We start from the raw sequence: 15,194 nt of genomic DNA on the forward strand, positions 1-15,194 counted from the left end.
TTCTTTTTAAGGAGTTTATGACTTGTATTTGAGGCTGACACAGTGTGAATGGCTGAGGCTGCTGGAACCAAAGAAAATAAGTCTGGGGCCAAGGTATTTACCTTACTGAGCAAGCAGACTTCCCACTAATCCCTCAAAACTGTCGTGGTCGTCACAAACCACGCAGCAGCTCTCAACTGCCACGTCACAGACAGGCCACTCCAGATGGAAAAGGTGTTTTGAGGTTTACCACTTTAATTCTTTGGAAAACATAACAGCAAACCACTTTCTTCTCAAGAAGTTAGTCTAGGCTTGCTAACCCTTTTATTTAACTGATTTTCCAAAACTGTAATTTGAAAAGAGTTTATGTGTCACCTGTTCAACTAATACATCATCACCCTTACTCTTGTAATCTAGGGCTGGCCTGGCAAAATCACCCTAGCACTATTTATCAAGGACTACGACTGAGTCTTCTAGGATTTGGACATTTTAGAGTGAAGCTTAAAAAGTGAAAACCTATAGCCCTGGCTGGGAGGCTTAGTTGGTTGGAGTGTCATTCTGCACACCAATGGTTGCAGGTTCAATCCCTGACCAGGGCACATACCTACATTGCAGGTTCAATCCCTAGCCGGGGCACACATGGGTGGCAACCAATCTCTCTCTCTCTCTGCAATAAAAATGTGAAACCCTATATATTTATATTCTTTTCCTTCAACCCAATAGCTCTGTCTACAACCACTGATTATGATTAAAGGGGAAAAAATAATAAATGGAATTGAATCTTCTCCCAAGCAACCATTACAGAATACATTTATTAATTGGGTGTATCAACATATTCCTTTGTATAATTCATTCCTATTATTATCCCACAGATAAATGGAAATTATTCTTCTGCCTGCCCACCTCCTAGTCTCTGCCCACCCAATGGAGAAGTTGCTAATCTAATTAGTCAGAGCCTGTGTTTCTTTGGGCCTGTTTTTGCCGGTGGGCAAGTTACTAAGCCTTAACATTGACACCTCCATTGGCCCTCTGTTCATACCCGCCCTCCCGCAGCAGTTCTGTGGGTCCCCAAAGCATGCCTGGACCTCAAAGCTGAGCCATTTGCTCTAGGGCAGCTTCCTGGGGTATTTTCATTAAAGTGTCATGATGATGCTTATCTGCTGTCCTTCTTGGTGTATACCTCTCCCTACCAACTGCCTTAGCCACAGATTAGGATAGGGAAGTTCATGGGTTCTGATTTATAATTCCCTCCTCACACCATTAAAGCCAAATGCTGGCCTGTCCCACAGTGTTTCTCAAGGTGTGGTCCACCTTCATTCGGAAGGTAATTAAGAATGCAGATTCCTGGGTGCCACTCCAGATCTGTAAATTCAGAATCTTTGAGGATGACACATGCATCTTAACAAGCTCCCCACAGTGATTCTTGTGCCAGTGGTCCTGTGCGTTTACTGGAAGCCCTCTGTAGACCCCACTGAAATGTTCAGGCTGGCTTCCCCTGTGCTTCAGCAAATCAAGGGAAGAGACTACACTTAGGCCAGAGATTGGAACTAAAAACAGCAGCATCTTCAACCCCACTCCTAACCAAGATGGAGCAGCAGTATCGACAAGTAGCCAGAGGCCTCTAAGAATCAGGTAAGTATTAAGGGTCCAGATTCAGGGCTCTGGGGTTCAGCTGCTCCTCTTTTGCCAATGACAGGAGTAGAGTTTTATTCTATTAAAAAAAACACTTTAAGCATTTCTTCTTCCACAGACTTCATCTCGCACAGATATATCCCTATTGGAGGCATTCTTTTCCATTCAATCTCTCTGCTAATGTTCCCCTTTCCTCTCCTAGTTCAAAAATAAAGTAGTTTTCCCATTTTAACCATTTACTAACCATCTCGATGATTAACATTAGTTTTTGAAAATAACTAAGAGAACTTGGTAACATTCAGCTCCTAAAATTAATTAAATATTGATTTTTCCAACTTCCTTGTTAAGATTTATGGCTTGGGCTTCCATAAACCCTACTGCAAGCAACGTAAGTGGAGGCGGGAACTCCAGGCTGAGCTTCAACTCCAGTAATTACAGTCTCTCTCTCTCTCTCTCTCTCTCTCTCTCTCTCTCTCTCTGCCTCTCTCTCTCTCATTCTCTCTCCTAACTCCCCGTGTAATTTTGTCCATATAAAAGCAAATTAGCCCTAGACAAAGGAAAATAGACTCCAGGAGGAAAAATGTTTTCTAAAATGCTTGTTAGTTCTTTAACTTAAAGGAATTGAATTTATTTTTATTTTACTTCGTATTGCAAAAGCTTGCACAGCTGTTCTGCCAACCCAGAAGTAGTAGAAACTGGCAAAGGGAGCCCCTAAATTTGGAGACTTCTGGTAAGAGTCATTTCACTGACCAACTGTATATTTACGTAATACCATTATTTTCAAAGGTACAATCTCGAGAGTTGTGCTTTTGCAGTTTTTATCCCAATTTGTGTGTGCACGTGTGTGATAATAAATAAAATAAAGACTACTGTTATGAAGTTCTGCCTCTCCAGAACCTAAGATCTTATGTTGTTCTGAAGAATAGGTATATGGATGGATGATTAGATAGACAGATAAATAGATAGATGATAGTTTAACACATATTTTATTTTTTTTAAACAGCAACTGTTGCTTAGATTAATTTTGTACTGCAAGGCATGCTTGCTGGGGGCATATGGTTTGGGGGTTGCCATAGAAAGCTAGATCTGGAGCTTTTCCTTAGAACAGAGCACTGTGTTTATGATTTAACTGTTAGTTAACAGCAGCATATGAGCGACTTCAAAACTCAAAGATGTAACCATGGTCTTTCACATTAGAAAACAATACCTGATTAAACGAGCTTGGTGTTCTGTACACTTTACCCAAACACCATGTCCTCTGATGTTTCACAAAAATAAAGGCAGGGTCCCTGCCCTGACGGGTGTGGCTCAGGGAGTTGGGTGTCATTCTGCAAAGCAAAGGGTCAGTGATTTGATTCCCCATTGGGACACAATCTTGGGTTGCAGACTCCGTCCCTGGTGGCAGCACATGCAAGAGGCAACCAATCAATGCTGTTCTTCCTCTCTCTCTCTCCCTCCCTTCCCCTCTCTCTAAACATAAATAAATATAATCCTTTTTAAAACTGCAGGGCCTCAATCACGCCCTCAGAATCACCACAACACACAAGTCTAGGAGGGCCATCTCCACTGCAGTCTTGGGCCACGCCCCCCCCCACGCCCCCAGTGCCCTGTGCTTCTGGCCCCAAGCGCCCTGCTCTGCAAGAGCACACACAGTCTCCGGCACCCTGGCTATTTAGCAGCGGGGCGGGGGGGGGGGGGGGGGGGGGGTGGTTAATTCAGGTTTGCTGTTCCAGCCTGTGTCGAGCACAGTGCCAGCCACAAAGCAGGAGCTCAACAAACGTCTACTGAATTAAGAAAGAATAAATCAATGGTGAACATATCACACACCGGGCCTTGCTGCACACTTTTGGACACATATTTGAGGAAATAATTTTTTTTATTTTAAAATGCAGCAGAAGAAGATGGGGGTGGAATTTGCTTTAGTACCTTCAGAGGTTTAATTTCTTTTCCTTGCCCAATATGACTCACTTCTGCTAACTGAAAATTTTAGCTAATAGTGACTGTAATATTCTGCCACTTTTATAAATTTTCATTTTCAAAATGAGTTCTAAATGAAGCATAAGCCCCCAAAGCAGCTCAAAAGCTCTACATTACATAGAAAGGGAGGAGAGCACTGGGTAGTGAACAATTCTATTTAATAACAAGTGAGTGTCATTCTGACGCACTCCCACCTGCTGGTCCCTCAGTGACCCAGAAGTACGTAAAAGCACAGGACTTAACTGGGTAAAATGACTCCTGATTACAAAACTGTTGTGCAGTCTAGAACTTATCTCATTCTTTCTGGAGGACAATCAGTCTAGCCAGCTTCAGCAACCAAGTGTCTATTATTGTACTCATCAAGCTGAATAATCATTGCATTTCCATTTCTCTCTCTTTCCAACTTGTTAGCCTCCTGAGGCTGATATTACATTCCCAGGGCCAAACACAGTTCCTGGCACATAGTAGGTGCTCAAAAAATAACAATCCTACACTACTCTCAGCACAGTGCAAAGTCACCGAACTGAGAGGGACCTTAGCAATAATTTAGTATTCTTCCTTTTTGGGATCAGAATAGTGAGAAACAGAAGCAAAATAAGTGCCCAGGGTCACAACATTGTAGCATGCTTTTCTTATATATAACTTTTCTTCTCTTAGTGCATAAGTCATGGGGAAGATCTAAGAGGCTTGAGACAACCTTTTCATGCCTCAAGAGCTTCTTCTAAGTAAATATGCCTTTTAGAAGTTACAGAACATTAACCTGCAACACATATTAAATGGAATGTAGGGGCTTTCACTGGGTCAATTTATTTGGAGGGGTGGAGCCCATCGTTCTCAAATTCAAGTCATAAATTTAACATCTCTCATTTTCTTCGGGGGCCTTTACGGGCTTCTTAAAGTCGCAGGTAAGAGGTCCAGCTTCTCATCCTTCACATTAAACCAAACTGTAAAATTATAATTTCAGTACTTTAATTAAGTCTGTGTGAGTCCACCAAATTAATCTGTAGCAGCAAAATAAGATAAAAATTTATGGAAGCACAGGGACCAATTTGTCATCCCATTACTCATAATTAATTCAATGAGCTTTTACTTCCATGTCTAGGTGACAAATATTAAAATCCCTGATTGACCGCATCATATTAGAAATGGGACTTTCCTCTATCCCTAAATTAGCCTTCTAAAGATCTAGAAATATATTCTCTCCCACGGGTGAAAAATGGGCTTTGCTGCCAGTGCGATTTGGGAGGAAGAGTGGAGTGCCAAGCGCCAGTGGGCTGCAGGGACATGGGAAGAACTGGGGTCCCCAGTGCCACCCCAGCCCCAGGCGAAGCTCCCTGAGCCGGCCTCCACCTCCCAGGCAGCCCGAGTTGCTAATTCACCCGCACCTCCCAGTTCAGGCGGAGTTTCCCTCAGGCCTCCATTTCCTCTTCTGACTCTCCCCCCAAGCCCAGGCTACTTGAGAATGGAACCTGCTGATTAACGTGTCAAGAGTCATAGACTCTCCTTAATGGACAAGCTCTCTGCCTGCTCGGGGCACTGACTCCGCCTGCGGAACGAGGCGGGAGCTGCCACAACGTGTTAAGTCACTAACACAGGCCAGCACTCGGTAATGACTTCAAGTGCCCTGCAGAATAGACAGCCTCTGGATTCACAGGCTTCTCTTTGCGCTGCCTGCAAAGTCTCCTGTGCTCTCCGGCCTGGCACCTCGCTGTCGGCCAAGGCTCTGTGGCAGGAAAGCAAAAAGGCAGACTCCTCCAGATACCAAATGAGGCCTGAACGTCCAGATGAAGGTTCTGACACACTTGACTGCCTACTCACGGGTGCGAATCTGTCTTTTCAGATGTTTTCCAAAGCAATTTTCTAAAGTGGGTCCTTAAAACATATCAGGATGAATCATTAAGACATTTCAGGATGGAAGGGAGAGGATGCTGAAGTGAATGGAAGGCATCCTTATCTAATGCCTCCAAGTGAGTGGGTAAACTCAAGCAGCAACGCCTCAGAAACCACGTCCCTCTCAAGTCCCTATCACGCATCCCCGAATAACTCCCCACGCCCTCAGCGACAACCCCTTCTTTAAAAGGGGAGATCAGTATCTTTTGTGTCGTCTCCAAACTCCTTTGTACATGAAATACAACCTGGGTGGTGCTGATATATCTCAGGAACCTCAAGGCTTCTTCATCCAGGGACTGGGCAGGGCCTGCCCAAGGCTGGAGGTCTATGTGCCACCGGGGACCCTGCGGGAGAGAAAACACAGGTCGGTGTGTAAGGGGTGAGGAGTTGGAGGGTGGGGTGGGGAAGACCTGGCATACGAGACAGGCAGCAAGGCTGCCCCAGCCACCTGGAAAACAAACTCGTCCTCCGTGGTGGGGAACGGTTGCCCGGGAGCTGGTTCAGAGCTGCTGTCCTTAAGACCACATCAATCACCGGGAGATAAATGAGGCTGAGAAAGCCCAGCTACCAGGCTAAGCAGGAGATTGCAAAGACTTCCCTGGGGACGTCTGACTCTCCTGATCAAAGGCAAACTCCACTTGACCCCATGCAGCTCTCTGCTGCAGCTCTGTACTACACAGTGCTGCTCCCCTTCCAGAAGAAGCACTCCCTTATCGACTCTGGTTTCCAAAGCTCAGTGCGGCAGAGATATGCGCCTCCCTGAGGGTCAGTTTTGTTCTCTCAGCACCAGGAGGCCTGAAACCTTGGGCACTTGGGCACCTTCCCCAGCACAGGGAGACAGGTGGTGCTGCAGGGAGGCGCGGTGGCGCCACCCAGTGTCCCAGAGCCCCTGGCCTCTGGGATCTCGCACATGTAGATGAGGTGCCCAGAGCTATCACCAGCCGAGCTGGCAAGAGTGGCCTGCCAGCACGTGAGGCAGTCCCCACCTTTCATCAGAGGACTTGTGGGGCTCCTATGAGCACAGTGGCAGAAACAGGCCCTGAGACCCCTTTTGTAGCAAGAGTGGGGTGGTGGACGAAGAGCTGAGGGAAGGCAGTGGTCTAGAAGAAACACAAATGGGGATTCTGCCAGTCAACAGGAAGCAATAATTGGTGAAGTCCCAGCTAGAGCTCCAAGTTCCCCACCTACAGTTCTCACCACCTGGAAACTTCCCGGAGGCTCTCTGCGATTCCAGGGAGTGAGCCCGGCTCACAGTGGAGGGCAGGAAAGGGCTGGGGGGCCCGGAGAAGCTCAGCAGCTGGCAGGGTGAAGGCCTAGTGTCAGGAAACACTTGGGTGTCTTGGCACAGGGGTTCCTGCAAAGTACTTGGGGTGGTCCCCTAAACTCCCTTTTATGGTGAGGAAGGCAGCAGGGGAGGGTTCTGGAAACAAGACAAAGGGACCCTTCATGTATGTTCGTGTTCTTCAGTTAGGTATTGTCATGGGCTGAATGTCTGTGTCGCCTCCCCCAATTCATATGTGAAATGCTAATGCCCAACGTGATATCAGGATGTGGGGCCTCCGGGGTGTAATTAGGTCATGAGGCGAGCCCTCATGAATGGGATCAGTGCTCTTAGAAAAGAGACCCTACAAAGCTACCTCGCCCCTCCCTCCGTGTGAGGACACACGCAGAAGTAGGCACTCTACAGCCCTGAACCGAACCGTGTGTCACCCTGATCTGGGGCTTCCAGCCTCCAGAACCGTGAGCGATAAATTTCTGTCGTGTGTAAAACCACCCAGACTATGGTATTGGTGCATTGTTATGGGGGCCTGGACAGACTCAAACAAGTATGATGGCAGGAACTGCCTCTCGTCTGGGGTTCAACTGAAAGCAAGGAGAAGTGGGGGAGCCAGCAGGTTAGTCAGTGTGAGGGCAGGTGCATGGGCTGGGGGAGAGGAGTGCCCTCTGGACTGAAGGTCTGAGATAAATGCCAACTCTTCGTGAGTGATGAGGGGTTGTCCAGGCCAGGCGTTATCGACTCACTACACAGAGTCCCTGGGGCCCACGGTAGACCGTCCAGACAGATCTGCACTGCCTTGCCGAGGCCGAGTGCCCTGCAGGCCCTGCAGACTTAAAGAACCCTCCCTCATTTCCCATGGGCTGCGCCTTTCTCGGGAAGCCTTTAGACAGGGCCAGTTTCAGGGGCTTGCGACCTGCCCGTCTCGGGAAGGCCCGTGCTCAGCTTCATGCTCTGCCGGCACTGACTCGAAACTCTTAATTTCGAACAAGAGGCCCCGCATTTTTATTTTGCACTGGGCCCCACAAACTACACACTCAGAGTGCCCTGAGGGGCACCTTTTCTGTAAAAACAGCCTTTTCTTATAGCTATTCTTGTTCTGTGAAAGTTGAACAGGCGGACATTCTATTCAGAGAGAGCCTGAGAACATTCGCTCATATATCTTCCCAGTTAATGTCTTCTACCCGCCCTGTTTCTTTTCCTTTCTTGTGAATTTATTTTGGGGGGAATACAGGGGGGAGGTCAGGAAATTCCACTGCCCCCACACTTCTTTTTTCCTTCTCTGAATTAGGTGTTGATTATCATTTTGTCAAACAGTATTCATAGAGCGCCAGCTGCTCTGCTCCAGGCCAGGCCAGCACAGACGTGAGTATAACCTGGACTCCGCCCCCAACCCCAGGTGCGCCCCGTCTGGTGGGGGCGGTGCCTATCTATGTACAGAGTAACTTTGATGGAGAAATGCTGGAACACTAGGGGGCGCTGTTCTTTCCAGGAGACTCTTTAATTATAGAATCATCAATGATAAGCACATTCAAATACAAATGCCTCCTAGTTTTGCAGGGTCGCATTCTTTTGCATCAGAGGACAATGAGTGACTTCCCAAGTTGCCTCCTGCCAGCCTGTTTAGGCCTGGCGGTTAAAGCTTCCTGTGCCTTTGTCCCAGGACCACTCACAGGTGCCCCAGCATCTGGCCCCAGAGACTCTTGATGAAAATGGTAAGGTTCACCCATCATGGTTTCCCTCTAAATCAGGCCACACAGTTTCTGTTGCAACTCCTCACCTCCGGCTGCGGCTCACAAGCAGCCTTAGAGAGAAAGTAAACAAGTGGTCATGGCTGTTTCCAATAAACTCCATTCACAACAACAGGCAGCAGCAGGCTGGACTTGGCCCGCAAGACTGTAGTGTGCTGACCTCTGCTCTATTTGATTATAATTTGGAGGCAGACCAGCCTGGAAGACAGTGTTTATTTGAAATAAGGCAAAAGAGACAGATTATGATATCTAGATTATCACCAACTTTGGCATCTGGGTGACTCAGGCAAATACCAGTGAGGGTCGCTGTCGGATCAGTGGGCTCCTTCCAACTGGCTAATTTGGGAGGAATTTAATGGACTATCTACAAAGGTGCAGACAGGTTTTGAGGAAACCAAGAAAGAACAGTGTATTAATATTTGAGGCTGGCAGCACCAAAGAGCCCTTGTAAACCATAAGCCTGAAGGAACAAGGAGGAGGAGGGACTTTCGGAACCAGACAGGAAAACTATACAGAGAAGGCACGCAACAGAGGAACACAGCCCATCCTATCACACCCTGTCCTATTGCACAGCCCCCTAACTGTCAAGCCCAACAGGAAGGCAGAGGAGAGGGAGGCTGTGGTTGGTTGACACGGGTCAGTCTCCCAGGGCGCAGGGCAGGAGGATCAGGGTGCAGAGTGGATCTCGAGGGGCCGATGGAAGTTCTTCACAGCATCCACTGGTGAGTCAATATGGTGGAACTATAGAGCTATCTCAAGGATCCATACACAGTATCCTTCTTGCCATCTGCTCTTTCTTATTTCCAACTGAGCACTGGCCACTACACTATGGCTGGAACAATGAATAATATAAGGTGAGAGACCTAAGGTGGAGATATCCAAAGTGCTTTGGCTGAGCTGTTTAAAAAACATTCTGCATAAAGTAATGTTCTTATTGGAATCGGTCTGACAGTAATTTGTGATTATTTCCCCAAGGAAAATGCTAGCTTTTATCATCTCTTTCAATTATCATTCATCTTAGTTCTGTAGTGCACACATCAATATTTGTCCTTCGAAAAAATCCCACAAACAGAATTCTCTGAGCACCTTAAAACACCAATGGCCAGTCTTTAATAGAACAAGGCAAAGTATATTTTTCTTTTAAAAAAAGTATCATTATGACTTTGATAGAGCAGGCAGTTAGGCAGGCATGAGCAGAGCAGGAATGAATGGCCAGGTCCAGAATGTCACCAGGGCAAAAAGTTCCTGGTGCCTAGCAACAGGCAAAACTGGGAAAACAAGTATTATAGGCGAAAACCTCACTCCCAGGGTGGCCCTTCCTCCCCTAGCACGTTGCTAGTCATGTGGTTTAGACCCCTGCCCTTTCACATCGGTGGTCTTCTAGTTTAGACCCCTTAGAGGAGGAACAAGGGGCCGGAGAAGAGCCTCATAAGATGCCCATTCAAGCTCTCACATGACCACTTCCACAGGAATTAAGCCCTCAGGTCAATGAGGTTCTGATAGGCATCAGGTAATCTTAGGAACAAAGCCTCAGGTCTGCTAACCATACAGACAGAGTTTTGGTCAAATTAGGGATAACATCAAGGCCTCAGCTGTGTTTTAGCTCCAGGCCCAGAAAAAGCAACAAAACCAGACAAGTGAGGACAGCTGACAAGAAGACCAGGTGTAATGACTAATGTCCCTCTCCCCTAGCGCTGACCAATCAGTAGAGACCATGAACCTGAAAAGGCACACCTGGAAAGCCAATGAATATTCTATCAAGATCCTCTCTGAAACCTCCCCTAAAATTCCTGCCTTGGAAACAATATAAAAACTCTTAAGGCTCCCTCCTCTCCCCCACCAACCCTTCCCCCCACCCCCTCCACCCTAGCATGCCAGCGCCTCCCCCCACCGCCTTCTTTCCTCAGGGTACACTCTCTGAAGCACCCCCCACCCCGCCCCGCCCCGGACATTCCCCCTTCTTCCCTCAGGCTGTTGTCTTTGGTTTCTTTCTCCAAAGTTCCAAGAGCCCTTCTTTTGCCTCTGTAACTTATTTCCTGGGTCCCTGAAGCCCATATGGCTCAGTCCTTCTACTTCGGTGACTCCCTAAATTAATTTCCTTGCTCTGAATTCTTTCTTAGCCAAACTCAAGGACTGAGGTCTAACACACTAACTCTGGGGTTAGCAATTTAACGCAAATAATCTTCTAAACTCCAGGGTACACCGTTATCCATGTACTCCAAATATCAAGTGGCCAGAATGATGCTTCACCCATCACTGCTCGGAGGTAGGAACCTGGATTCACAGTCCTGTCTGTGCCCCCACCTCCTCTTCCGATAGTAAAGGAGCAGCTATGCAGAAGGAAGTTAAAGGTACTGTCATTTGGGGCTGGTCTGTCTGCCCCCAGCAGGCTTGAGCTCAACTGTCAAATGTAGCATACACAATGAGTTACCACAGAGACACCATGCCCCTAAGCTCCTGCAAGGATGGGGGTGGGGGCCATCAACTTGTTGGCAATTGTTGGTCCTGCCCCTAAACCATTCATACAAAGGAGTCCCTCCCCCAGCACGAACCAACTTCGCCAGGAGGACTGGGTCCAGATTTCTGAGGAAAGGAAGCAGCCCACCTTTTGTTTGGGAAGGCTTTGTCCAGGAAATGTGCACTGAAAAGTGAGCTGGTTTCTTCTCCTGAGGGACAAATATTTTGAGTACACAGAAAAATTTTCCATAAATTAAGGATGGCAAAAGATTCTATACCCAAGTAACTCATGTTATTTGGGGGCTATTTTGCAGACATCTGAGACTCTGCTTCCCGAAGGGTAAATAGTGATCACTGAGTCAGTCCAAGCCAGTTCACAGAGATAACGGACTCGCCTCAAAAAGAATGCAAAAAGCAAAGCCATGAGGCTTTGGGGTATTTTTATAATTTATGATTTCATCAGTAAATGTGTTTCTCAAAAAAAGAAAATGACTCCTTCAAACCAAAGAAACTGAATTCCAAGATCTTACTATTAAAAGATTAAACAAAGAATAAAGCAGTCTTTAAAAATACTCTTGCCGACCAGCCTACATTTATGCAACATGATAGAATTATATTAATTCAAGACCATAAACCCCAAACAAAACTTGTTGCATTAAAAAATTATAGAATAAAGCAGACCCACCCATGACCTAGAAAAGAAAGCCATCAATACTGCCTTCTGCAAAAGCTTGCTTTTTCTTGAAGTTTGGAATCACGACTCCTTCTCCACGGCAGTGTCCCCACGCCCTTGAATGGCCTCATGTAGCCTGTGCAGAAACTATCAAACTAAGAGCAGTGCCAGCATCAATTACGCAAGCAATTTTTTCTTTCTTTGATTTTGTATAAAAAACAAGTATAAAATAAACCAGAGGAAGGCTTGCAATGGTCCATTCCTCTGTGTTTTCAATGCTACAGTTCTTCAGGGGTGAAACTGTATGAGGAGCGATTTCAATGATCAGTTTCTTTATTGCGATAGATAATTACTAGAGTGTCTGGGATATTTTTGCAGAGTTCTGGTACTCCAAAATGCACATTCCCACAGCTAATAAGCTCCTGTAAAGTTTGAGAACCAGCCGTTTCTGCTGGAGGGATGGCTCACAACTGGTCTCCTGCTTCGTGGTTGTGCCCATGGAGAAGAACTAGGTTGTGAGTTCCTGACTCGAACCAAACAATATGCTGAGCATGTGCTGGCGAGTTGATGTTGGGGAGGCCTAAGCTTCTGGGAGAAACAAATCCGAAACAAGCCAAATATATTTATTTTGCAATTTCGTGCTAATTAAGAGCATCTGTTAGTGGCTAGGAAACAATGATTGAAGAAAATTGTTTATTCCTTTTTAGAGAAAGAAGGGGATTTGTGCCAGTTAGTAGGGGAGGAGGAGGCACAAAATGGTGCCTGTACAGAAATGAATCTGGCCACGGCTGAGAATTTGTGAGCATCAGCCCTTCGATCTCACGGCTGTCAGGCCTTTGTTGGAAAGGGACCAGGAGCTCCGAGAGGCTCTTGGGTGGCAGCTCACATGCTTCCCCTGGACATCCTCATGCAATTAGCCTTCCCTTGGAGGCGGCCTGCTTCAGAATAAGCAAGGGGCAGTTACACATTTTATGGTGATGTTTAAAATTCAGGCACCCCGTGCACAAAATTTATTTAATAAAAAAAGAATCTCAGCTTCAGTTCTGGGTATGATGGGTAAGCGCACGTCCACCCTATGTCTCCCACAGAATGCACCAATAAAAGAATGCACAGAGCAATTTTTCAAGGAATCTGAAAAGTAAATACTAGCAGGCAGATTGGAGGAAAAGACTAGAATTCAAAGTGCCACTGAACGGGTGGTGAGGTCACCGCTGTGTTTTCCTTCTGGTATCCTGCCTCCTGCCCCCCACACAAGCAGAGCCACCCAGACACAGGCACTGGCACAGACCTAGAGCCCCAGCAGAAGCTCTCTTGTTCAGGCCCAAGGAGGGAAGAGGTCTCCTAATACTGAGAGAGTGGGGGAAACCCTCCCCATTTCCCCCTCTCCTTTCTTCATTCTTTCATCCCAACTCCCAGGCAATCCCACTGTGGTAATGGAAGTCACAACAGCAGCCACAAGTACCTAGAACTCTGAGGACAAGGAAGCTTCCTCTCCAGTCTGAAGCCCAAGGCAGTGGGGTGAAGCCCCGTGAGTTCGCCCTGGACTTGAGCACAGTCATGGGAAGTGTGTGGCAAAGCATGGGGAAATGAAAGCCCAACCTTTCTGGCCAAAGGTTCAGAAAATGCAGGAAAATGTACAATACTGGGGAAACTGCAGAGAAGGAAAGCAACTCCGCAAAGTGGTTTATGAATCCCGGGCTCATTAATATGATCCTCGTTAGTATTTTGGACTCTGAGAACCAAGCTAACAGACAGACCTCTCCCGGGTGCCAGGCCAGTCACTGGGTGGCATGGAGGTGGGACGAAGCTGCAACACACTGCAAAGGCTTTGGAAGCAGAACTGATACTGAAACCACAACCCACAGAAGCTAGCTGGAACCTAAGGCCTGAACCCAACCAGGTCATCTGCCTGTTAGGACATATATATCAACTTTATCTGTAGTATTTAAACACAACTCCGAGTCTCATAATATTCAAAATGTCCAGGATATAACTCAAAATTACTCAGCATGAAACCCAAGACAAGGACTCAGGGGAATCCCAATCAGTGTGGGGAAAAGACACTCAACAGATACCAATACAGGCGTGACACAGATGTTGGAATTATTTGGAAAAACAAACAAACTTAAAAGCAACAAATCTGAAAAATGCTCCAAGAAGTCAGGGCACACATTCTTGAAACCAATGGAAAGATAGGAATTCTCAGCAAAGAAATAGGAAGTATAAAAAGCCAAATGAAAATTTTAGATCTGGAAAACCTAAAAATCTCCGTGGGTGGACTCACAAGGAAGAGTCAGTGAACTTGAACATAGACCAACAGACAGTATCCAATCTGAACAGCAAAGAGGAAAAATGACCTTGTGGGACACCAGCAAGAGCTCTAGCACACAGCCATCGGCATTCCAGAGGAGGAAGAGAAAGAAAACAGTGCACACAAAAAAGAAAAAAAAATTAAACATGTAATAGCTGCAAGAATCCCAAATTGGACAATAAATATAAACTTCAAGATCTAAGGATCTCAGCAAACCCCAAACAGAAAAATTCAAAGAAATTCGTGCCCATAGATGTCATGATAAAACTGCTGAAAACTAAAGACAGTAACAAAAAAAGAGATCATCTGTGACAGACCTGCTAGTGGGCCAGGGTCAGAATGGCTGGGAAGGACAGGACAGAGCCAGCCCAGCCCATAGGGGGCCTCTTACCCCACGGTTCCCTCCCTGTTAAGGCCGGGTCCCACCTCCTCAAGTCCATCTGCTAAATGTCTCTGGCAGCAGACAGCACTCATGCTGAAACCCAAATCCGGAGCAGTGTTCTGAATCCTTTTCCCATCAATCTGCCATCTCTTTATCATCAGAGTGTAGGCTGGTAGGCAAGGGACCAGAAATCAAATCAACTCTGACAAAAAAAAAATGCACTATAATTCAAGCAGACCCTGATAACTTTTAGGAAGGAATAAAAAAATGAAAGAAAAACAAAGGAGAGGGAGGAATACCGGTAAATGCTCAGCTCTGTATTTATTCTGTAAGTCACCCCAGTAAGTTGGGAAGAAATGCCGAATGAATTTGAGTTGGGTTTTGTTCTTAAATTGACATCTTTAAATTCAGTGTGTGTTCTGTGTGTGTCAAAATAGTCTAGGAGAATAAAACATAATGTATTTTAGGTTTTATCATAGACTGTAGAAAGGAAAGCCAAATTCCTGGAGCAGATCCTGTGAAATGCAGAGGTTTGCACTTGTTTGCATGACAAGGAAACTATACAGCATCTGAGTACATAGTAGGTGCTCACATGTCAAATCATGGATCTCGCTGGGGTAACGTCACCTGGAAAAGGAGCAAATCATTTAATTTGTCTTATGAAATGAAGGTTATATAAGAATGCTTCCCTAAGAAAGCAAGTAGGAATTTAGAAACGGCATTAACAACATTGTGAAGTACTTCTCTCTCTCTCTGTCTATCCCTCTGTCTGTCTGTCCCTCTCTCACACACACACCTCCACATATTGCGCACCCCATTCAAAACATACAAGGTACCCAGATTTTCTGGGACTCAGAATCCCATAA

The 15,194-nt window shown here is 46.2% G+C and overlaps 1 protein-coding gene across 1 annotated transcript in view; it reads right to left on the minus strand.

Moving 5' to 3' along the window:
- Nucleotides 1-15,194, minus strand: part of METTL24 (methyltransferase like 24) — a 90,355-nt gene that overhangs the window by 52,984 nt on the left and 22,177 nt on the right. The window contains exon 2 of the mRNA XM_045843464.1: nt 5,724-5,822. Coding sequence (XP_045699420.1) covers nt 5,724-5,822 — 99 coding nt within the window. The remainder of the gene's footprint in view (nt 1-5,723; nt 5,823-15,194) is intronic.

Source organism: Phyllostomus hastatus, unplaced genomic scaffold (assembly GCF_019186645.2).
Source record: "Phyllostomus hastatus isolate PE091 unplaced genomic scaffold, TTU_PhHast_1.1 phas_contig_40, whole genome shotgun sequence".
NCBI classification, from domain to species: Eukaryota; Metazoa; Chordata; class Mammalia; order Chiroptera; family Phyllostomidae; genus Phyllostomus; species Phyllostomus hastatus.